Source organism: Stenella coeruleoalba (assembly GCF_951394435.1).
Source record: "Stenella coeruleoalba genome assembly, chromosome: 3".
Classification (NCBI taxonomy): domain Eukaryota; kingdom Metazoa; phylum Chordata; class Mammalia; order Artiodactyla; family Delphinidae; genus Stenella; species Stenella coeruleoalba.
The window spans coordinates 82965265-82990429 of NC_137148.1; the positions used below are offsets into that span (position 1 = coordinate 82965265).

The 25165-nt window shown below is 37.8% G+C and overlaps 1 protein-coding gene across 14 annotated transcripts in view; it reads left to right on the forward strand.

The window, feature by feature from the left end:
* The window catches only part of PAM (peptidylglycine alpha-amidating monooxygenase), a 280663-nt gene that overhangs the window by 127172 nt on the left and 128326 nt on the right, over positions 1–25165 (forward strand). For all 14 annotated transcript variants that reach the window (XM_079916802.1, XM_079916803.1, XM_079916801.1 and 11 more), the window contains 2 exons: positions 1843–2287; positions 3240–3360. In XM_079916802.1, the coding sequence (XP_079772928.1) occupies positions 2199–2287; positions 3240–3360 (210 nt within the window). In that variant the 5' untranslated portion in view covers positions 1843–2198. The remainder of the gene's footprint in view (positions 1–1842; positions 2288–3239; positions 3361–25165) is intronic.

Here is a 25165-nt window from a genome sequence, read left to right on the forward strand (position 1 = left end):
GAATTTTTTTCGAAGACTAGTACTTAAGGATGTGTTCCTTTTAGAGAATTTTAATACTAAATTTGTTTTCAAGTGTTTGTGTAATAGCAAATCTCCCTGCCAACTAGAAGAAGGACTGTCCTTGAATCCTGTTCTGCATGAAATAATAAAATATAATCCCTTCTTCATATATATTTAAAGAAAAAGAAGAACTTCAGGGAATGTTAAGCCTTGTCATTTTACAGGATTATATTTTGTTGTAAACAAAAGCAATAGCATAGCCTTCAGGCCAGTTGTTTCTCTTCCCCCATAAGTTCTTTCTTTTACCCACAGGATTCAGACAAAATTAAAGGCTTTTGTTCTGAAAGCTCACATAGCAAGCCAAAGAGAAAGTTCAAACAAATATCATCAGTCTTTTAAAAATGTCATTGCTTGTGTAAATTAACTGTGGTTCTTGGTTGCTGGTGAGCCTCAAGCACCCTTGGATAGGTTGGATATTCAATCCTGTTTTATTTATATTTGGTGTAAGGTATGTTTCTTCTAGAAAGCAATGACCATGAACTCCTCTGACTTAAAGTTTAGGTCATGCTTTTTTGTTTGTTTTAGCTTAGTGTTTGTTTGATTTTTTGTTTGTTTTGTTTTGTTTAGATTAGCTTCAGTATCTTGTGATTTCCAGAGGATGATTTAGAGGCTAACTTATTATTGTAGAGCACTTCTAATGATCTTACTGATTTTTGCTTCTAACTGTTATTCATCTAGCCAATGGATTTATTTGTGATTCACCAAATCATGTTTATAATTACTGATTAAAATAGAACTTTAAGACATCTTTTCCTTTGAATGTATTTTTATATTGTGAATGATACATTTTAAAATAATACCTTGCTAAAATGTACATACTTGATACATAGTCTGAAATATATTCAGAACAAGAGTAAAGTCTAAACACAAATATTTTAAAATTTAGCCTAGTTGAGTCCTCTTGACAAAATGTTGAGATGTTGCATTAGTTCCGTATGGCCTGTCATTTATATTAATGTAAAGGTTTTGATCATATCCTTTGTATATAAAATTCATGTGGGAGCCAGCTGAGATTCTCCTTACTGCTTCTAATTGTATTGCATTGTAAGTCTCCAAACCTTATTCAGGAAAGAATATCTTTTGGGAGGCATGCCTTGTAAGTAAGGAATTATTACTTTGTATATTAGATGCAGGATTTTTTAGTAGGTGCTTACATTTCATATATTGTGTTAGCTATGGATTTTTGATTTGTTTTAAAGCAATTCTGAGAACTTCAGCAATTACTTCTGTGGTGATCATTCTTGGCAGAGGGTATCTTTCTTCTTGGATCTATAGCTCTGTGATGCATATATGTAAACATGCCTTTGTTCTCAAAGTCTTTTTCTTTCTGATTACTGTTGTATCCAAGTGCTTTGTCTGTGCCTTAGTTTCTTTTTTTCCTTTTCTTGTGCCTTAGCCTATCATTTGTGTGAGTATCTTTGTTTACATTCAGCAGAGGTATTAAGTGCATTTTTGATAATAGAAGGGAGTGACATAGGAAGTAAGGAGAAGAAATCCGGAGCCTGGGGTGGTTGTGAGGTAAAAGGGGGAAAGAAGTAGAAGAGAAAAGGAGAGAGTGGGTGTGAGGGAGGAGGAAAGAGGAAAAGGCAGAACAGGGGCTATGGGGGTTTTTGAAATCTTGGGGGCTGATCTTGGGGGAGGGAGATCAACAGACCAGCATTTTCACCAGGCTTGGGCTCAAGCTTGTGAAACTACTAATGTATTGAAGAACCTCAGCTGGGATTTGCTGAGCACAAATGCTGTAACGTGTTAGTCATCCATTATCTGCTTCTATTTTTGCAGGTTCTGAATGATGACTGACGCGGGTTTGTGTGATATCCCTCACAGTCCCTGTCATCCCCGAGTGATAAGGAACACTCACGTCTAGCCCCAGCACCAGGGCAGAAAGCAGCTCTGAAGGGAGGAGAGCTTCCGCTTGCGGACCTGACAAAAGTACCGCCTTCCCACGGGGTTCTGCCTGCGGCTCTTGATCCAGACACCTCGCAGCTCTCGCAGGCAGATGGTGTGTGGCCGTCGCCGGACGCCCGCCGCTCCCCGGCCATGAAGTAGCGGCTGCTGGCGGCGCCGCTGCCCGACCGCCGGCCCCAGCCCAGCGCTGCGCTGCCGGGTCCTCCCGGCGGGGCCGGAGCGGCGTGGCCATGGCTGGCTTTCGTAGCCTGCTAGTTCTCCTCCTTGTTTTTCAAAGCAGCTGTTTGGGTTTCAGAAGCCCACTTTCTGTCTTTAAGAGGTGGGTGTTTGTTTTTGTTTTTAAACAGGCGAAATGTTGTTTGGATGGTTTCTGTGCATGCTCCTGAAAAATGTAATCACTTATGAACCGGAGTGTTGGAGAAATATACATGGTTGATTAACTTTGCTGAAATCACTTGGAATTTTAGCACAATAACTTCTTGTAAAAGTCCCCCTTGCAGAAAAAGCCCACTGTTTTGTAGCCAAGCTGCACTGGCTTTCAAAACTCCACTTAGAAGTTGTGATTTCCAATACTAATCACTCCCTCTTGGGGAGATATTTCAGAAACTACAGTATAGTCGTTTAGACTTGAATGCCTTCTTGTTTATAACAGCCCGAAGAATAAAATATAAAGGTAGGTAACTGGTGGGGAGAAGCAGATCATGGACTGTAATAGCTCACGAGAAAACATTGAGCTGTATACACACTCCTCATAATTACTATGTTAAATATTTATGCACCTGTACATTTGTAATTCACATCACAGTCTTCCCCCCACCCCCATAAAACTCCACCTCCTAGCAACATTACTGTTGGTTTTTTGTTGCTGACTAGTAATACTGGACATTCATAAAATAATCACTTACTGGCTTGTAGTTAATGTTTCTGCCATTAGAGGATTGACAGGCCTGTGATAATTATAATTTATTTATACTGTACTTTCATTAACTAGAAACAAATGTATATTTGACAAATTTTTTTGAATTAAGTTTTAAATGTAGGTTGCTTTGATTATATTTTGCTCTCAAGTTGGGTATATATTGCTCTTGAACTACACAATGCAGTTCTGAGAATATTATAGAATGTTATGTGGTTATTACATCTTTTCATTGGGTCTAAATCAACAATCTTTAAAGTCATAGAATTCCTTTTTTTTTTTTCCCTTTCTCACATCCAGATGAGCATAAGATACCATTATGTTCAAGGATATTGAAATTGTCTTCTTTTTTCAGGTTTAAAGAAACTACCAGATCATTTTCTAATGAATGTCTTGGTACCACCAGACCAGTAATTCCTGTTGATTCATCAGATTTTGCATTGGATATTCGCATGCCTGGGGTTACTCCCAAACAGGTGAGAGGAATTCTTATTTCATTATTCACATGTTCTGTATACATTCTATAATTAAAGCAAAGAAACTGCATTTACAGCAGTAGTAACGTGTTTGAAAAGTAGGCATTTGCTTTCAAGAGTCCTCAAATAGGGCTAGAATAATTGAATATTATAAAGAGGAGTAAATTTTTTAAGGTAAATCTTTCAGTTAAATTTCTTTCTAAAAAGTTTACCCATATTATTTGTGTTTTGAAATGTAACCTTGAAAATTTGTTTTGAAATTCTCAGTGGAGTAATAGCCTTCGAAATGCAGCATGTAAGTGTATATTAAAATATGAAAAATTATTCTAATAAAGGGAAATGATATTGAGCAGCTGCATCTAAGAGATTAGGTTGTTTAAATACCCTTCTATCGCAGCCACAAGTTGAGAAGTAAAAGCATGTGTTTACTGCCAAGAATTCGAAAAATAAAACATTCCATACTTTTAAAAGTTTAAAAAAAACTGTTCATGCAGGTGGTTGATTGTGAGTTTTCTTTAGAGTGATTTGCTTGTCATGAGAGATATATTTTGAAGTAGTAGCAGAATTCATACCACCGTGACTTACACAGCATTTTGAGTAGAACTGGGTTGTTGCTGGGGCTTTCCCTATTTTAGGTATACACGAGAAGCTCAAACCCACCGCTGTCATGTGAGCAAGGTGTTTCATTAAGCATAAAAAGGCCAGAATTAATTATGCTTTTCAGCCAGGCAGTGCAGGGATTTATGTGCGTCATTAAAAGATAGTCTTCCTCTTTTGAAGGGCTGCAGAGACAGGGGAAGACCTGGGTGTTGTAGAGCTGCAGTGGCTGATGACTCATTGTTGCAGATAACATTCTATTTTTCTTTTCTTTCTTCTATTTTAAAGTACTGAGAAAATAAAGGTATTCTACGTATTGGGGAGAATTCTTTTGAAATTGACATTCGGAAGCTCTAAGAAAATACACGTGGTCTTTTTGAAGGACTAAGGATTGGCATGCATTTATTTGAATACAATACCCGTGTATGGTCTAAGTATCTATAAATAACTACTGTTGTCAAATTGGCCCTCACCTCCTCACCCCTGCCCATCCACAAATGACCAGGCAAATTACTCTTCTGTGTGTTTAGTTATTAGTGTCCTGGCCTTTAATTTTATAAGGTCTTTATTTAGTACTTAGTAAAAAGAGATATAATGAGATTGGGAATAAGAGAGAACAGTGATAGTTGCTCACTTATGAAATGTGATTCTTCTTTCTCTTCTCACTTTTAAAAGTGATTTTTCCTGTATATTTGTTTAAAGTGGCATTATATTACTTTTTAAAAATATTCATGGGACTTCCCTGGTGGTGCAGGGGGCCTGGGCTTGATCCCTGGTCAGGGAACTAGATCCCACATGCATGCCACAACTAAGAGTTTGCATGCCACAACTAAGGAGCCCACCTGTTGCAAGTAAGACCCGGCACAACCAAATAAATAAATATTTAAAAAAAAAATTCACTAATTAGTCTTTTTTTTTTATTTTTGGCTGTGTTGGGTCTTCATTTCTGTGCGAGGGCTTTCTCTACTTATGGCAAGTGGGAGCCATTCTTCATCGCGGTGCACGGGCCTCTCACTATCGCGGTCTCTCCCGTTGCGGAGCACAGGCTCCAGACGCGCAGGCTCAGTAGTTGTGGCTCACGGGCCTAGCTGCTCCGCGGCACGTGGGATCTTCCCAGACCAGGGCTCGAACCTGTGTCCCCTGCATTAGCAGGTAGACTCTCAACCACTGCACCACGGGGGAAGCCCAAACTAATTAGTCTTTAAGCACTCTTCTCCTACAAAAATATCATTATTTTCTCAAATAATAGTTTGTTGTAGTTTGTTATTATTGTGTTTCTTCTTCTCATTATTTTACAGTAAAAACATTTAAATTATTTAATAATAATAATAGGTAACTGTTGGGGTGAACATTCTCAGAAAGAGTCCTAAAGGAATTGATTATAAAAGAATAAAAAGGAACTCTATTTTCATAAAGTAAAATGTGTTAACTCATTTTTTTGTAATTAGCAAAATAACTCTGTGGAAAAAAGAACATATATTAACAAGTAAATTACAGCTTGTTATTTTGCACTAGCTGCATTCAGCTTTGCCTCGTGCAGTGGACATTTGCTGGTTGCCTTCCCAGAATACAGTTCCTCGTTGCTGCTTCTCTGAAACCGTGTGGTTCCTGGAGCTGTCTACCCAGGATCCAGAGGTGGAGTACATAGAGTAGGATTAGGAAATCACTGCATTCCACTTCTCCTTCCACAGTGACTGATTGAGAAGAAGGTGTGTGACCTAGACCAGTCCGATCAGATCTTTTGCTGGGAACGCATGTTTTTGTTGCATGTGAGCAAAGGGCATGTAGTCCTAGGGTCTGCTGAGTTCACGAGAGGAGCCATGTCTAGAACAAAACTAATACCATAGACAGCAATGCAAAGACTGAAAGAACAGAGGTTCTTGCTGACATTGCTACTTAGGCAGTTTTCCTTTATGTTAGCCTTTCTTGTTTCAACCAGACTAAGTTGGGTTTTCTCTGACTTGTAACAAGCTGCCTAACTGGGTAAGAGATTCCCTTGTTCTGTCTGGTCAGCTCAGAACTGGTTGTTGAATGTTTCTTCCACTTTCTATTGACCACATGCCACGAGTATTTACTGACTTGATCCGGCTGACATATAGGTCATATACCTAATAAACCTTCATGAGAAGTGGTAATTATACTCCTGTTGAGTATACCCAGGAAGAGATGGATACAGAAACCCCAGAAACCCTTTCCTCCTAAACTCTGTGTTCTTAGTGAGGAAGATCCAGAACTGTGATAGTGTGAATACTTTTGGTGGAGAAAGTATTCTTCTTTTAAAATGCAGATGAAACTAAGTTTAATACAGATCCTTAAGAGAAAAGGAGCTAAGAAGGCAAAGAAAGAAAGAACAACTATTAGAGGACAAAAATAAACGATGGAAGGGAATAAGAACAGTTGGCCAAAAAACATGGAGAAACTGATAAAGAACAACAACAAAAAAAAAAAGGAAGAAGAAATCAAGAATAACTATAATATGAAGACCAGAACATTTAAAAAATCATATAAGAAAATATCATATAAGGAAAGCATAGAAATAAGGAAGGGCCTTGAGAAGTTAAAATGTATTTTTTTTGATGGCAGAAGATCAAGAAGAGCAACAAAGGTTAAGGGAAGAAGGAACTGAGGACCCAGACCTTGAGTTGTTAATTGAAGCAGACCAAGTTAGTTAAAGAGATATATTCACTCAACAGATTTTTTTTTCATAAAGTAAATCTTAAGTTTTGGCAATAATGAATGATGCATCAGTGAATCTGATTTAAGTGTTTTCCTTGGGGAACTTGAGTTTGTTAGGTAGGCTTGGATAGCGAAACAAGCAGATGTAGAGTAGAGGTGGAAAGAACCTTAGCTATAATTCAGATAGTACAACTAACTAATTTTGTTGATGGAATACAGATCTAGATTGGTGTCTTACCAAAGAATATCCAATCATGTCAGACCTCTGAGACGCAGTCCATTCAGCCATACCATAGACTTCAAAGCAGCCTTTTAAAAAATTGCTCCCATTAAACCAGCTTCGGAGAGTCTAGGGAAAGTAGTTTATTATCTATTGCAATGTCAATTTTATATTCAAAGTGAGCTCACTCTTTGTCTTCTGACTTGAAATTTCAAAAAATAATTTCCATCCTCTTTAATAAATTTCTTGTTAATCAGTGTTTTTCAGGCTTTGGGAAGATTAGGGAGAAGAGTAAGCAGCTTTTAAGTAGCCTAGAATAGAGGTAAAGTAAGTAGAATCTGGTGTCTGATGGCACTGGCTTCAAATCCAGAGCCTTGAAGTGGTGATATTTTGAGACTCTTTCTTTTAACACTTTTTCTTCCTCATTTGATTTTCTTTCTAACCAAGGGCCCCTGTGGGTTTTTGCTGTCACCAGCTGTCATCTCAACAAACAAAATAATTTGATAAGCTGCCAGCTTATGGTCATTGTAAGGTGCTATCATCAATTTGATGTGTTAACTATCCCATGGGGGGTTGATTATAAAATAAAATAAATAAGACATAATTACAGTGAGTTGACATAAAGTATATTGTCTCAATATCAGCCAAATCTAGTGGGCTAGAATGTAGGTTTTGGAACCAGGCTGACAGCATTTTTGTCCCAGCTCTTGTAGTGTCAACTCAGGAATTTTCTTAACTAGCTGGTCCTGCTCCTTTATCTGTAGACAGAATAATAATAGTACGTACCGGGCTTCCCTGGTGGCGCCGTGGTTGAGAGTCCGCCTGCCGATGCAGGGGATGCGGGTTCATGCCCCGGTCCGGGAGGATCCCGCGTGCCGCGGAGCGGCTGGGCCCGTGAGCCACGGCCGCTGAGCCTATGCGTCCGGAGCCTGTGCTCCGCAACGGGAGAGGCCACAGCGGTGAGAGGCCCGTGTGCCACAAAAAATAAAACATAAAAAATAAAAAATAATAGTACGTACCCAGGGTTCTTGTGAGGACTGAGCAAGGTAATACCAGTGGCATTGTTCAGTTGCCCTGTATGGGCTAAGTTCTTACAAAATATGAATTCATTGTTATTTTGTGTGTTGAGGGAAATGTGAAAGAACCTTAAGATGAGAAGGAAATTGCCAGCCCTTTACTTCCAGTAATTACTTCATGGAGAAGGTAAGACATCATAATAAGGAGAGGAAAGGTGGCCAATGAAGAAAAATAGGAAGTATGAACTGGGGTAAAAGAAACCTGGGGAAAGTAAGCAAGGAAGTAAATCTTTCAGTGTGCTTATTCTTAAGTAATTTCCATTAAAAATAGCCCTTACGATCAGAGAATGAACACTGAGGATGGATGTGTGTTCTTCTCAAAGTTCTTATATATCTTTTACGCCTAGAAAAGAAGTTATCAAAAGGAATTTCATAAGTATGATACCTTAATTTTTTTCTATATTTATTTGAAATCAGCCTAGATTTCCTCACTTTGCTGAGAACTTTGTACATTGACCTTATTAAAAAATTACTCTTATCTAGTTCAAGCCCTTTCAAATCCTGTGTTTACATAGCATTTTATTTAATTGTTATTTGTGCCACATAGGTCCTCTGCAGTCTTGGTTTAAGGATTCACAAATGTAAACTAATTTGTAAAAAATATAATTTTACAAAAATTAAATATTTTCTCCTGAACCTAATAACTTGAAACCATGTAATAATTGAATTTCTTTCCATTAGGATGTGTTAGGCTGCCATTTTCTTCCCTTATTTTGGGAGTGATTTGAGAACTATGAAGGAATACACTGTTTCCTTTCTGAACCTCTTGCAAATTATGGTCTCATTCTTTATCTTTTGAAGAGTCACAGATCATCCTTTAAAATCAGAAAGTGGTCTTCCTCTGTGTTCCTAAGCACAAATGTCTATCACCAAGAATGAAAGAAAATAGAACAATTCTGAGTTTAAAGATCAGACAACCCAGAGCAACAAGTTGAAAAACTTGAAATTAGAGCCTTAAGTTGTCACTTGTTTTAAAATAATGGTGAAAGAATGTAGTTGTTGGAATAAAACCAGAATGAACAAAATACTCCCTACAAAATTTTCTCAAGAGCTTCCCTCAATGTTTCCCTTTGCTTTTTTCTCCCCAATGAAGAACCATTAGAAAATGTTTACTAATATATTTTAACTTTTTCATTTTCTAACAGAAGAAGGGAGAAAGTCTGCTTACCTCCACAAGGCATGTACAACCACATAATGAGAACCCAGCTTTCACAGTCTTTTCTTACTGCACTAGTTTAAGAAATCAGTTTTAAAACATCAAGCTATTATCATAGCATCACTTATAAACACCATTTCCTCAGGATATATGCTTATCAAAGAGGTAATACACAAGGTAAATGCAGAATTGTGGTGGTGCTTTCATTTATGTTCAGAATGCTGATTAAACCTTTTCATGTAAAGTCACTTAGTTATACAGAAGTTTGCCTTATGGCTGATTTGGGGGATACATGGGCTTTCTGTAGTTGTGGCAAGCGGGGTCTACTCTTTGCTGCGGTGTGTGGGCTTCTCACTGCGGTGGCCTCTTCTGTTGTGGAGCACGGGCTCCAGGCACGTGGGCCTCAGCAGTTGCGGCACGCAGGCTCAGCAGTTGTGGCTCGCGGGCTCTATAGAGCACAAGCTCAGTAGTTGTGGCGCACGGGCTTAGTTGCTCTGCAGCATGTGGGATCTTCCCGGACCAAGGATTGAACCCTTGTCCGCTGCACTGGCAGGCAGACTCCCAACCACTGTGCCACCAGGGAAGTCCCAAATCTATATATTTTTAATTCAATCATTATGGGGGAAAAAAAAAGTGTCCCTAGTTAGTGTTTAAAATTCAGGACAAAATTAGAAAGGAGCCCAGAAAAGTGAGGCTTTACTGGAATAATTTTCAGTTCTTCGGGGTTTGCAATTTACTTGTCTCTGCTCTAGTTATTAGTATGTAATAATATTTGCATTTTTTAAAAATAAAAACTCTTTTTTCTTTTGGACACAAAAATTAAAGGAAGGGAGACACCCCACACTTCCATTTCTCCATTTCTCCTCACAGGCCAGCTTGACTTTCTGCTTAAGCCTCATTGCACAAAAGGAGAAAATTAACCTCAGCCGTCTGGGCACCAGCCGTAGGTTATCTGTTATACTCATTGTAGAGAATGGATCCGAGCTCTTCCTAAAGCAGCTGGGTGATTGCTGGGAAATGCCAGTCCCCACCTGACTCCAGAGCTTGAACTTGCAACCCCCCATGGATTCCCTGACCACCTCTGTGTGATTAGCAATCAGTTCCTTCTTACCTTCTCTAGTCCTCTGGCCTGTCTGCCCCTACACCTCTTCTGATTCAATCTGTACACTTGAACAAACATGGCTAATGGGATTTGACTGTGAGAAGCTGTCTGGAAAATATTAAGAATTGTGAGGCCAAGAGTGTGAAAGACAGGAGTGGTGGCTCCAGTAGCAAGTCCTACACCAGTGCGTTTCTGTTGCAGGAAAAAATAGACTATGAGTGAAAACTGGTTCCATTAAGTCGTTGTCTTAAAATGAACATGACTTATGGCTTTTAGTGTTTCTTTTTCCTCTGTTCTTATTTTTTTCTCCCTTTCTGAAAAAATAGAAGGAGGATGGTGATCTTGTTATTGAAGAAGGGAAATCAAGAAATATCCAAATTCTGGACTAGTATTTGCTTTTTATTTAGGAAGACTTAGGCAAAGTGTATAAAATTCCAAGATTTGGAAAAAGAGCAACAAGGAGATTAAAATGCTATACCCTTTCCCCTCCCCAAACTGAGGACGTAATATTATCTGTTTTACCAATGGAGAAGCTAATAGCAAAGAGAATTTTGTGATTATTAGAAAGGACGGTTACCAGGCCCTTTTTTGTTTACTTAGCTGCGTCACATTAAATTGTTTTTTCCACTTTCTCTTTTGAATGTTCAGGATTGGTATCATTTAGGATGCTACATGTCAAATTCTTAAGTTGTATTTATTTGTATAATTCACCCCTTGTTTTAACAGCAAGGCTCAACTAGACAAATAAATAGAATATAAAAATGTTAAATGGATCTTGTAAATGGCAAATTAAAGTTTCATGTAGCTCATTGCTAATTGTTAAGTTTAAATTATGATGCTTCACCTTTATTTTTACTAAAACCTATTTAATGTCCCCTTAGGGAACATATGGTTGAACTATTAACAATGTTTGCCACTGTGAGAATAATCTAAACATGTCATATATCTGAGTTCAGAGCTGCAAATATACATTGACCATTTTTTCCTTTCTTTATTAAAAATGAGAAATAAAAAGGAGACTTTTATTTTCAATTAATGTTTGATATTTTTGAATTAACATGATACCTAAAGAGGATATTAGAAAAAGTAACTACCGTGTAAGAGACCCCCTTATGATCACCTGTTTTCTCAATAAGATTTAGAGTCCTTTTTGTTTTCTTTTTTTCTGGTAAATTTTTTAAAGGAGAAAACATTTATGCAGTGCTCATTATGTCATGCTACTGTATTAGGCACTTTACAAGCACTGGCTCATTAATTCTCATAAAAACTTTGTGTTCAAGGTACTATCATTCCAATTTTTTTTGTATGAGAAATTGAAACTAAGGGAGATTAAATAAGCTATAAATCCATAGCCAAATAGCCAGTAAATTGAAGAACAAAGATTTAAATACAGATTTATTTGAATCTGAGATGCATGCTTATTTCATAATTCTGTGCTGCCAATCTATTAATGGCCTATGTGTTTCCCAGAAAATGTTACTATTATAGACATTTTTTTTATTACACATATATTGTAAAATAAAAGCTTCCTTTAGTTAAAAAGACAAAATATAAATTACTGGCTCCATCCTAAATTGTTCAATAACTTTTTTTTTTTTTTTGCGGTATGCTGGCCTCTCACTGTTGTGGCCTCTCCCGTTGTGGAGCACAGGCTCCGGACGCGCAGGCTCAGCGGCCATGGCTCACGGGCCCAGTCACTCCGCGGCATGTGGGATCCTCCCGGACCAGGACACGAACTCGTGTCCCCTGCATCGGCAGGCGGACTCCCAACCACTGCACCACCAGGGAAGCCCCCAAGAGTTCTCATTTGAAATATTGTATTTCATACTTCTCCATCTCAGTAAATAACAATTCCTGTGTTATAGTTTCTCTAGGCCAAATAGACTGGCGTCTTTCTTGGCTCTTCTTTCTCACACCCCATAAACGATATGCCAGAAAATCTTATTGGTTCTACCTTCCAAATATATCCAGAATCCAGCCCTTTGTCACCACACCCATCTTTCCCACTCTGGCCCATGCACCATCATCTTTTCTGGATTATTACAATAGCTCTCCCAACTGATCCGCCTTGCACTCTTATATCCCTAGAGTCTGTGCCCTATACTGCAGCCACAGGGATCCTGTTAAAACAGAAATCAGATCACATCACCCTTCTACGAATACCCTTTAAGAACTTTTCATACCCCTCACGTTTAAAACCAAAGACTTTATAGCGACCTCCAAAGTTCTTCATTTTTCCTGCAATCTTTTTCTACTCCTTTGTCTCTCATCCCTTATTCCTGTTATAAGTCATTATGGGGAAAAGACAAATCAGAACTCTAGTTCTGCAACTTGCTGGCTGCAAGATCTTAGGCAAGATATTTAACCCTTAATGAGCTTCAGTTTCCTCATCTGTAAAATGGGGATAATAATAGTTCTTACCTGATAGGATTGTAGTTAAGGGAGTTAATATGTGTAAAGCCCAATACCACTCAGGAAATAATTAGTTATTATTATTTTTGCCCTAAAGTACATTACAATAGATGAGTTAAGGCATGTTATCAAGTAACTAATGCAAGGCACCAAGGTATTATAAATACCTTAGAATAGTTGAAATAAAGAATTAGAAAGGATCAAGTTGAGCATGAAGAGGGTGATTGCAACAATACTTTGGTCAGGACCACAATCATAATTTTCTAAAGCACATTATACAAGCAGATTAGACTCTGCATTTCTCTCTTTCTTCATTAGGAAAATCTTTGTGGAGGCAGTAGGATTTGAAGAATGTAGTTCATGGATAGAGAGAGAGATTTGGAAACAAACATTTCGAATCCCTATAAAGGGGCTTCCCTGGTAGTCCAATGGTTAAGACTTTGCCTTCCAAAGCAGGGGATGTGGATTTGATCCGTGGTCGGGAGCTGAGATCCCACATGCCTCGCAGCCAAAAAAACAACATAAAATAGAAGCAATATAGAATCCCTATAAAGGGCACCATTCTAGAAATAGTGCTGTAAACAGATGACATAATCAGAACCTCAACTTTTATCATTTTGTCTTTAAAAGAATCTAGTAGGTACAGTTTACTAAGAGAACAGTTATATACCTTTAGGCACCAAAACCATCACTGTGAAACATGTAAAACAAAAATTTAGGGTGAAGTTGGTTATAATACAATTATAGAGGGATATTTGGTATATCAAATAGACTCCAAAAAGGAAATGTGTAAAGAACTTGAATATTTCAGTCAACAGAATAATTTAATATTTTTAACATACAGTAAATGTAATTTAATATATATGTAGACATAAAATTTTACATTTTAGAAAGAGAATATACATTTTTGGATGTATATAAAATATTTTTTAAAAATCACTTAGCTAGACATTAAGAAACTTCAGTTTACTACAATAATTTGAGTTTTATAGCTCTTACCCTCTGATGATAATCCAATAAAACTAGAAATAGACTATTAAGAGATGCCATGGAAAACTTTCTACTTAGAAATTAAGGACCATTCTTCTATACAACCCATGAAACAAGGAGAAAAGTAAAAACTGAAATTATAAATTATCTAGAGAGTAACGGCAAGGCAAATACTTTATAACAAAACCCATGAGACCCAGCTAAAGCAGTACTCAGAGAAAAACTGATAGCCTTAAATTCTTGTATAATGAAAAAGTAGAATGAAAGTAAAATTATATAGATAATTCAACTTAAAAATGAGGAAGATAGGGCTTCCCTGGTGGCGCAGCGGTTGAGAGTCTGCCTGCCGATGCAGGGGACACAGGTTCGTGCCCTGGTCCGGGAAGATACCACATGCCACAGAACGGCTGGGCCCGTGAGCCATGGCCGCTGAGCCTGCGCGTCTGGAGCCTGTGCTCCGCAACGGGAGAGGCCACAACAGTGAGAGGCCCACGTACTGCAAAAAAAAATGAGGAAGATAGCAATCAAATCAGTGAAAAGGAAGAATTAATAAAGATAAAAGCTGAAATTTATAAAATAGGTCAAATAATAATATAAACAAAATAAATCATTTCTTTGAATATCCATTAAAATGGATAAGCTCATGGCAAGCCTAACTAAAGATTAAAAAGTGAAAAAATTATGCATTATTATTAGAAAGTATAAAGAAAACATTTTAGATACTATTATGTGCACCTCTGTTGGTAAATTTTTTTAAAAATAAATTTATTTATTTATTCATTTTTGGCTGCATTGGGTCTTTGTTGCTGTGTGCGGGCTTTCTCTAGTTGTAGTGAGCAGGGGCTACTCTTCGTTGTGGGGCATGGACATCTCATTGCGGTGGTTCTCTTGTGTAGCCCGGGCTCTAGGTGTGCAGGCTTCAGTAGTTGTGGCTCATGGGCTTAGTTGCTATGCGGTATGTGGGATCTTCCCGGACCAGGGATCGAACCTGTGTCCCCTGCATTGGCAGGTGTATTCTTAACCACTGTGCCACCAGGGAAGTCCCATCTGTTGGTAACTTTAATAATCTTGAGGAAATGGTGATTTTCTAGAAAATAATTAGCTATCCAAATTGACCTAAAAAGGTCTTTAAAAAACTGAACAGGCCACTAACTATAGAAGAAACTAGAAAGGTAAAAGGATTACATACACACACACACACACATACACACACACGCACACACACGCACACAAACTTTTAAAGATAAGAGTTGTTTAACTAAGAGTAGACTGAGAATGAGTAAAAAAACATATATGAGAGAAAAAAGGCTAATATGCCAAATATAAAAAGAGGTCGCACAGACTACTGAGAAGACAAGCAACCTAAAAGAAAAGCAAATGAAGGGGGCTTCTCTGGTGGCGCAGTGGTTGAGAGTCCGCCTGCCGATGCAGGGGACACAGCTTCGTGCCCCGGTCCGGGAGGATCCCGCATGCTGCGGAGCGGCTGGGCCCGTGAGCCATGGCCGCTGAGCCTGCGTGTCCGGAGCGTGTGCTCTGTGACGGGAGAGGCCACAGCAGTGAGAGGCCCGCGTACCACAAAAAAAAAAAAAAAAAAATGCAAATGAAGGATATTAATGTTAAATTAACAGAATGGAAAAATGTTCAACCCTGTTAATCATAAAAATTAAAACTAAAGAAAAAAGATTTTTTTTTAACCCATTAACACGGCAAAAAAAGTTAAAAAGAGCTATAATAGAGCTTTTAAGGTTGAAAAGACATGGGCAGGCTCATACATTGTTGTTGGAGGATACATTGCCACAAGCTTTTTAATAAAGTTATCTGGAATTTTAAAGTAAAAATATTCATTTCTTTAAAATTATGGGAGATCATTCTATAAAATATTATGCAATGAGTGAAAAACTAAGATAGGTCTGTGTACTTTGCCTTAGAAGTATTGTTGTGTATTAAGTGAGAGAAGCAAACTGCAGTCATGCGCAGAGTGTGACCCCATCTTAATAAAAATAAATAATAACAAAATTTCTATATATGTGTGTCTGTTTGGATATACATTTTTGTACAAACATGGAGGAAGTTGGAAAGAGGCACTTTAAGCTGTAAATGCTGGTTCCCTTGGAGAGGCAGCAATGAAGGAGGATGACAACAGACTTTTAGTATATATCCAAGTTGTTTTATCATTAAAAAAATTATCTATTATTTTATAATTGTTAAAAATTAACAACGAAAGAAACAAGATCACTAACAAAAAGAATACCAACAAAAAGGATCTTCTACCTTCCTAATATAAACCCTTAATGTTCTAGAAATCTCTAGAGGGGTTTTCCACACAATGCCTCTAATTGATAAATTTTTAATTCCTATTCCTCTGCTTTGCAACAGTGCTATTAGGAGAGCCTGGTTAATGAAAGAATTTAGGAAATTTTGTACACATTTAGAAACAAATAAAGCCAGATTTGTAGGGGGGTCATTTGTCTATTATAGTCGGTCTGAAGGTATTTGTGGAAGGCAACCATGCATATCCTTCCACACTGGCAACAAAAGTGATTCTCTTTGCACTTATTAGCCACCAGAAAAATCCTCTTTGTTTCACTTATTTCTGGATTTATGTAGTCTGAATTAATATTTCAATAACCCTATTTAAGAGGAGCATTTGGAGCCACTCCACATGAATGTTGCATTCTTTAAGCAAAAGTGCAGAACACACTCTTTCCAGGCACCGATTGCCTTTCACAGATAATGTAATCTACTCAATCTTGTATAAAGGGACAAATCTGATGTACACACTAAAGGCATGGCTCTGTCTTAGCATGCAGAAGTCACCCCATCCAACAAACCTTAGAGCATTTTTGAAGAGGAAAGTATATAAATATAGGGAGTACATTGCCGCTATACACCGTGTCATCCTCCCACCTCAGCTAATCCAGTATTAAGTGAAAACATTTACCATGACAACATCGATTTATAAAGGGCAAATGATGTTTCTGCGAGATTAGAATATTTCCTTTCATAGATCTCAGAGGTGCGCAGTTAACACTTTAACACTCTTATTTAGTAATTTTATATAAGACTGAAAAAGCTAACGCTTTGTAATAGATTATTTTTAAATGTTTTAATTTGGAAATAGAATCCAAAACAGAACAACAAACTCTTAACAGAAGCGATATCAAACTAAATACAGGCAGAAAAATACCACTAAAATATTTCAGTCTTCACTATTTGTGGAAATAAAAAATTTTCATTTTGTGGTAAGCTGTACTGAACTATGGTTAAATCATTTGCTTCCAGCTGAGTGATCATTTTGCTGTGAAGATGCAGATTCTCTGTTTACTATTTCTACAATTGATGTTTTTAGTTATAATATTTAGCTTTCCTATTTTGGACATGTTAAAATGTTAACTTCACCTCCTTAATGTATTTTTCATAAACGCTAAGGTAGTATTCACAGATATTTTACTGTTGTGGTTTCATCTACTTGCCTCAGACTTTGTATTTATTTATTTATTTATTTATGGCTGCCTTGGGTCTCTGTTGCTGCGCGGGGGGCTTTCTCTAGTTGCGGAGAGTGGGGGCTACTCTTCTTGGCGGTGCACGGGCAGCTCATTGCGGTGGCTTCTCGTTGCGGAGCACAGGCTCTAGGCGCGCGGGCTTCAGTAGTTGTGGCACGTGGGCTCAGTAGGTGTGGCTCGTGGGCTCTAGAGCACAGGCTCAATAGTTGTGGTGCACAGGCTTAGTTTCTCCATGGCATGTGGGATATTTCCGGACCGGGGATCAAACCCATGTCCCCTGCATTGGCAGGCGGATTCTTAACCACTGTGCCACCAGGGAAGACCCTTGCCTCAGACTTTGAAGGTAGACACAGTAGATGTAAGAAAGAAGATAGATTGGTAGTCTGGGTAAATGCAGGTATTAAAGAGGTGACTGTAGTGAGGTCAAACAAGTTTAGAAGTTAACAAATAGTCTCTGTATGGTTTTTCCGCAGTCATAACTGCTCCATAATACAAAATGGAGAAAACTGTGCTCAAGGGTGAGGAAATTAAGTTCCTGCCCTGAATAGCTCAGAGTTGAGAGTAAAAAATTTATCTTGCTCAACGTGAATTCTTTGACTCTGCCAGAGGTATATACTGTTCAATCTTCTGCCTAGAGTTTATTTAATCAGCACAGTAAGCTTGGGTCTAGAAGCCCACAGCTCTTAGGCATAAGGAGACTTCAGTCCTTCAATCAATTGTGGTAGGAGTCAGTTGAAATAAATAAGGTATTTCATACAGTTACTGCCCACAATATTCCCTTTTCACTTTGGTTTGTGATGACCTGAAAACCTTCTACAATAGCCAAAGAGATTTGAAGTGCCACTGAAGCAAATAAAAGCCAAATCTAGCATTCTTTTAATGCTTCCAAGTCTGCTGCTATTGGAAGACTCCAAGTTTATTGTAAGACTGTATGTCATTTATTTCCCCACATTTCTTCTTTCCACAACATGTATTCCCCAAGATAAAAAAATGTCAGTTGTCCAAAAAAAGACTTACAAATATATGAGTCCAAGATCATTTCCTTGCATTTTTAAAATAAAACCTCTAAAACCTATTTATGGTGGCTAAGAACTTTATAGAGAATAGAGATTTGCAAACCTGTGAATCACTGTGTTATGAAGGAGGAGATTAAATTAAGAGTGGTCTTAAAAAAAAAAAAAGAATGATCTCGAATCTTTATTGTAGTCAGTTCAGGAACTCATTGACTGAGAATGAATTTTGTCTTCTAAGTATATTCAGACCTACTAGTGAAATCCAAAAATATTATTGCATGTATATTAGTACTAGTACAGTTAATTCAGGGACATATAAAAATTTTATAGTAATTTTGCTCAAATATTGAAATATAAACAAGATTGAAATGATTTTTCCAACTCTTCATTTTCTAAATATCAGTCTGCCAGACCATTTTATAAAATGGTTTTAAACATAATAAAATGTTATATAAAATAATCTTATGTCACCATTGTAACACCAGTGCACACCAGTCACCATAACATACCTAACCTATTGTGTAATGCAGTGAATAAGATAGCCTTGTTAGCCAGCCATTATTTACAGTATTACTTTTGTGGGCCTGGGGTGAAGCCTGAATTCCATCTGAGTATTAATCATCACAGGAACAAATCTCCATTTCATGCCTCTTCATTGAAACATCATCTCCACTTCTGTCATTCTTGAGATATACTGTCAAGTTCCTTAAGAGGAAAGACTGGTCTGTTTTGTTCATTATTCTGTTCCCTGGGCCTAAAAACAGTGCTGTGTCCAATAAAGATTAATTGAATAAATTCTTTTTAGAAGGGACGGGTATTATCTTCATATCAAGAATACTTCTGGGACTTCCCTGGTGGTGCAGTGGTTAAGACCCACTCCTCCCAATGCAGGGAGCCTGGGTTTGATCCCTGGTCAGGGAACTAGATCCCACATGCCTGATGCAACTAAGAGTTTGCATGCCACAACTAAGGAGCCCACCTGCTGCAACTAGGACGCGGAGCAACTAAATAAATAAATATTTTTTTAAAAAAATGAATGTTTCCTGCCCCTCGTCAATAGTCCCAAGCGTGTGCATGCCCTCACACACACAATGCACACATATACACCAGTGACTGTAGTATTTTTGTGTCTCCACATTGATCACAACTTAGGAGTCCCCTGCTGCTGTGCTCTTCATACAGAATAAATATTCTGAAGTTCAATGTTTTTATTTTAACTGCTACCTAACTTTTTCCTCTTGCATGATATTTTCATTTCTATTGGCATATTTAAGATATAATTTACTTAAAAATAAAAATTCACGAATTTTTAGTATACAATTTGATGAATGCTGGCAAATAATATGCAGTTGTGTAACTGCCACCAAGACATGATAAAGAACATTTCCATCACCCCAAAACGTTCCCTCGTGCCCCTTCGTTCTCCCTACTTCCATGCTTTTCCCCGTCCCTTATCCCCTGGCAACTGCTGGTCTTTCCGTCACTAGTTTAGCCTTTTATAGATTTACATATAGATGTAATCACAACAGTGGATAGTCTTTGGTGTCTGGCTTCTTTCACTTAACATGATGCCTTTGAAATTCATCCATGACATTGTGTTTATCAGTAGTTTGTTCATTTTTATTGCAAGTCTTAGCTGTGGGAGAGTCTGGACTCTAACTCAGGCAAGACTGGCTCCAGACCCTGTGCTTTGAAACCGTTATGTGATGCTGTTTTTCATTCCGTATAATTTTCTTAATCATCTCTGATAATGCTGTTCTCCAACTCAGAAATCTACAGCAACTCCTTATTCTGACCAAATACATTTCCTAGTCCATATTCTGGTTTCTAAATTCTCTGCCCTATGGTCCCCATCTATGCCACTTTACTTTTTATTCCCTGCATTGCTTTTTTCTGAATTCCCCATTTTCTACCACACTTAGCCTGTTTATTATTCCTACAGGTAGATACCTTTGAACCCCCTGATGTTATTCTTTCTGCTTATTATAATTTCTTTACCCTGCATCTTCACCTATTGAAATCATACCCCATTAAGTTACAGAATCTGTGTTCCTTTCCCCATGAACCTAACTGATTTCCTCAGAGTGATCTGATCTAGTGCCATAATAATTTACACCACTCTTATAAACCTATTGTATTGTCACTTACAGTGATTCATTCGCATGTTTTAAATCTCTCCCGCTAAAGCGTCTCTGAAACCAGTGACTGCATCTTATTCATCTTTGTGCATATTTTTGTCAGTTTATGCTCATGCTGAGCAAACAAACATCATAATCTATATTTAAAAGAAGCCGGCTCGTACCTGTCCTTCAGACAAGATATTGTTTTCACAATATTTTATATCATGTCTTGCACATGGAAGGTACCCAGTGAATACTTGTTGATTAATAGATCTTCCTGGAGTCTATGCCTAGCTATTTCTTCTGCTTTTGGGGACATGTGGGAAAGCAAGTTGGGTGATGACCCATATGATATAATAAAGGTTATCTGTCTAGTTAAGGCTGTATTCCCAGTTCCTTACCTAATAAATATTTGTTAAGAATTGGTTGTGTTCTTTGGTCAAGGCACAGAGCACACTGGCAAATATGGATTGATTAAATAGCTCATCTCCTTGCTTAAAATGGTTGGAACTGCATTAGATTGTTTTACCTCCCTAATGGTCTGTATTCTAGGTATCTTCTAGGTATCTATCTAAAAATTCTTTTTATTTCTTCCTTTGAGATGTCTTCCAGATTTGTGCCTTTTCCGCTCTGTCCCAGTGACACTGGTTTTCTTCATTCCCTGTGCGGCCTCTTCTTCCTGTCCAGAGTTTTTGCCCTTGCCTGTCCTTGCTGTGCTTGCTCTTCCCTCCCTGTGTGCCCTGGGTAATGCCTTCCCAGCTTTCAAATGTCAACCTAAGCATCATTCTCTCAGAGAACCTATCCCTGACCATCTCGCATTCCCCCATCTTTCCTACTCCACTCCCCACTCCCACCTTTCAGAGAGCTGTCATAGCTCTCATAGCACCTCATGCCTCTTTTCCAGAATATCTTTCACAACTGCGATTTTACATTTGCTTATGTCATTACTCCATTCATACCTTTATTTCCTCATCAGACTGCAGACTGTGTGAGAGCAGGAAACACACCTGTCTTTGCTCACCATTGTGTCCTCCCTGTCTAGTCCAGGGTCAGCTAATAGTAGACGCAGTATACATTTGTGGGATAGATAGACTATGGGACATATGGCTGGGTAAATGTGTGGATTTCCACTGCTACTCTCCTGTTATAGACTTAACCCAATTTGATAGCAGCATCTTCTGGTTTGGTTCCACACTCCATTGCCTTCCCCCTCCCATTGTATCCTCATTGTTCATCCTCAGTTCCAGCAAAGTGTTCTTCCTAAAAGACTGCACTCATAGTTTCATGAGCCACATCTCAGTCACTCACAGTGACCAACATCACATATAAACAGATCAAATCTAAATACCCCTCATTACCCAAGCTCTTTTAGTATCTGGCTTAATTCAAATTTATCCAACTTCCTTTCTTAGAACTACCTAAAATGTTACCTTTGTGCCTGTTTGTCCATTCACCTCCTTATCTCTCCTTCTACCACACTTACTCCCATTTCTGGGTTTTGTTCAGACTAATTTTTCAGCTCAGGTCTTCTTATTACCTTTGTCTGAAGTCTTCCCCTTTGTAGAGACTCAGCTTCTCTATTCAGGGCCTCTCAGATGCTAAGAGAAGCCTCGGTCACTTCCTTTTGTTTTTGAGCTTCCATTTGATCATTTTTTTTAAATATTAAGAAATGCCAAAGCAGGAATATAAAAGCAGGTATGGATACTATATGCTGGCTGTCCTCCGTTGGCCTCTCCTGATGTACTTTCCACTCCAGCCTACTCCAGGCTCCAGGAGACTGACCTTTATGGGTGCCATCAATAGGCTCTCTTGCTCTCTGGCTTCTAGTTGACTTTAGTCAGTGGGAGGAACTGGCAGAAGGCTGGAAAGCAGCAGAATGAGATCAGGTTATTTATTTCCTTGGTTTCTTCTCTGTTGAGCAGCAAGTTGACAGTGATTTGGGTTCTCTCCCTATGTCATAGCTCCTGTCATCTATGGCTGTAAAATTTCTGGGTTTCATAACTCTTTCTCTTCTTGATTCATATCTTTGAGTGGTAACAGCTTGCTACTTTATAAATCCCTAGGGTGTTTCAACATGCCTTACATGCTTCTCTTAACCTAACCAACAGCTATGTCCTTGGTTCTTTGGTTAAATACTCCTCAATTGCCGCCTTTGTTTGTACCTTCTATTTCCTAAGGGAATCTTGACATATTTTAAATATTAAACCCAGCAAATTAATGCTTACGTTTTAGAAATGATGCAGTGCCACATATATTGTCATTCACAATAAAAGTACAGGATTTGTAAAATATTTTAAGTCTGTGCATTACAAGTGGTGAAATCTGGACACAAGTTAAAAGGTGTAAGACGTGTCGTCTTTTTTCAGTCCTGTCTGTATTTCTCACTTTCTGCTTAAACTTGTTAGGAGAAAAGACGCTCTGAATATTAGGCCCATCCAAGTGGCCCTCTTCCCCTGAATCCTGACAGGTCCTATCTGGAACCAGGTCATCCGTTTGGATCTCTCCCTTCTCTGAACTCCTATCACTCTCCCAGCCCTTAACGCAAAGCTTAACTCTTCACTGTTTCCTAGTGGTAGGCTTTGTTTCCGTTATTAGATTCTGAAGTTTCTGAAGGAAGAGGACTTTTCCTATCTAATCTTATGTCCCAGGAGCAAAATATGTATAGAATCAATGTATATTTGTTGTTCAGTTTGTTGGCTGTTACATTAATTGGTTGGTAGGTTGGTATCAAAGATTCTTGGGAACAAACTGTATTTTTTTAGTTTTAAACATTTTAATGGAAGACTTCTAATATACACAAAATTGAAGAGCTTGTATAATGAGCCCCCATGTACCCATCAATGATTATCAACATTCATGTTTTATCTATATTCCTCTACTTGATTCCTCCCCAACACACACACACTGAATTATTTTGAGGTGTCTACTAAACATCATTTCATAGTACTTTGTTATATATTTTCAAAAGGTAAGTACTTTATTTTTTAAATATAACCACAATCACCATTATTACCATTATATCATCAACTATCTAGCAGTGTCAAATTTCTCTTATTGTTATATTTTAAAATGTTGGTTCATTTGCATCAGGATCAAGATGTAGTCCACATGGTAAATCTTACTGATATGTCTCTTTTAAGAATCTTGATCCCTAACACCATACACAAAAATAAACTCAAAATGGATTAGAGAACTAAATGTAAGACTGGACACTATAAAACTCTTAGAGGAAAACATAGGAAGAACACTCTTTGACATAAATCACAGCAAGATCTTTTTTGATCCACCTCCTAGGGTAATGGAAATAAAAACAAAAATAAATGAGACCTAATGAAACGTAAAAGCTTTTGCAAAGCAAAGGAAACTACAAACAAGATGAAAAGACAGCCCTCAGAATGGGAGAAAATATTTGCAAATGAATCAATGGACAAAGGATTAATCTCCAAAATATATAAACAGCTCATACAGGTCAATATTAAAGAAACAAACAACCCAGTCCAAAAATGGGCAGAAGACCTAAATAGACATTTCTTCAAAGAAGACATACAGATGGCCAAGAAGCACATGAAAAGCTGCTCAGCATCCCTAATTATTAGAGAAATGCAAATCAAAACTACAATGAGGTATCACCTCACACCAGTTAGAATGGGCATCATCAGAAAATCTACAAACAACAAATGCTGGAGAGGGTGTGGAGAAAAGGTAACCCTCTTGCACTGTTGGTGGGAATGTAAATTGATACAGCCACTATGGAGAACAGTTTGGAGGTTCCTTAAAAAACTAAAAATAGAATTACCATATGACCCAGCAATCCCACTACTGGGCATATACCCAGAGAAAACCATAATTAAAAAAGACACATACACCCCAACGTTCATTGCAACTCTATTTACAATAGCCAGGTCATGGAAGCAACCTAAATGTCCATCGACAGATGAATGGATAAAGAAGATGTGGTACATATATACAATGGAATATTACTCAGCCATAAAAAGGAATGAAATTGAGTCATTTGTTGAGACATGGATGGATCTAGAGACTGTCATACAGAGTGAAGTAAGTCAGAAAGAGAAAAACAAATATCGTATATTAACGCATAAATGTAGAACTTAGAAAAATGGTACAGATGAACTGGTTTGCAGGGCAGAAATTGAGACACAGATGTAGAGAACAAACGTATGGACACCAAGGGGGGAAAGTGACGGGTGGGTGGTGGTGGTGTGATGAATTGGGAGATTAGGATTGACATATATACACTAATATGTGTAAAATGGCTAACTAATAAGAACCTGCTGTTTAAAAAAATAAATAAAATTCAAAAATACAAAAAAAAAATAATCTTGAGTTTCCCTTTGTCTCGTTTTTTTCCTTTGTGATATTTGTCCTAAAGAGTTTTCTGCATTCTAGGATTTGCTGATTGCATCATTAGAATATCATTTAACATGTCCCTCTGACCTTTGTTTGCCTGTAGTGGAACATCTACAGGCTTGATCAGATTAGGTTAGGGTTTTTGGCAAGAATATTTCAAAGGTGATGTTATATAGTACCAACAGGAAACATCTAATGTGTGATTATCTTTCTTCTTATGATGTTAATCTTATTACATTAGGAATTGTGAGATTGATTAATCCATTATAAAGTTTCCTATCAACTTTTCATCTATTGGTGTAAGCAGCCATGGCTATTTATCATTGTCTAGTTTCATTAGAAGTTGTATATCATGGGTATTCTAATTCTGTCATTCCTCCTGAATTTGTCAGTGGAAATATTTCTATAAAAAGAAGGATTCCCCCATAAACTATTTGATCACTCTTAAGTTCAGTTTATATTGTTTGTACAGTTTATATTCTATAAACTGCTGGATATAAAAGGTTGAGTTTTCCTTTAACACCAACTAAGGGCCACTGACTATACAAACCTAATTATATAATGATGATCAT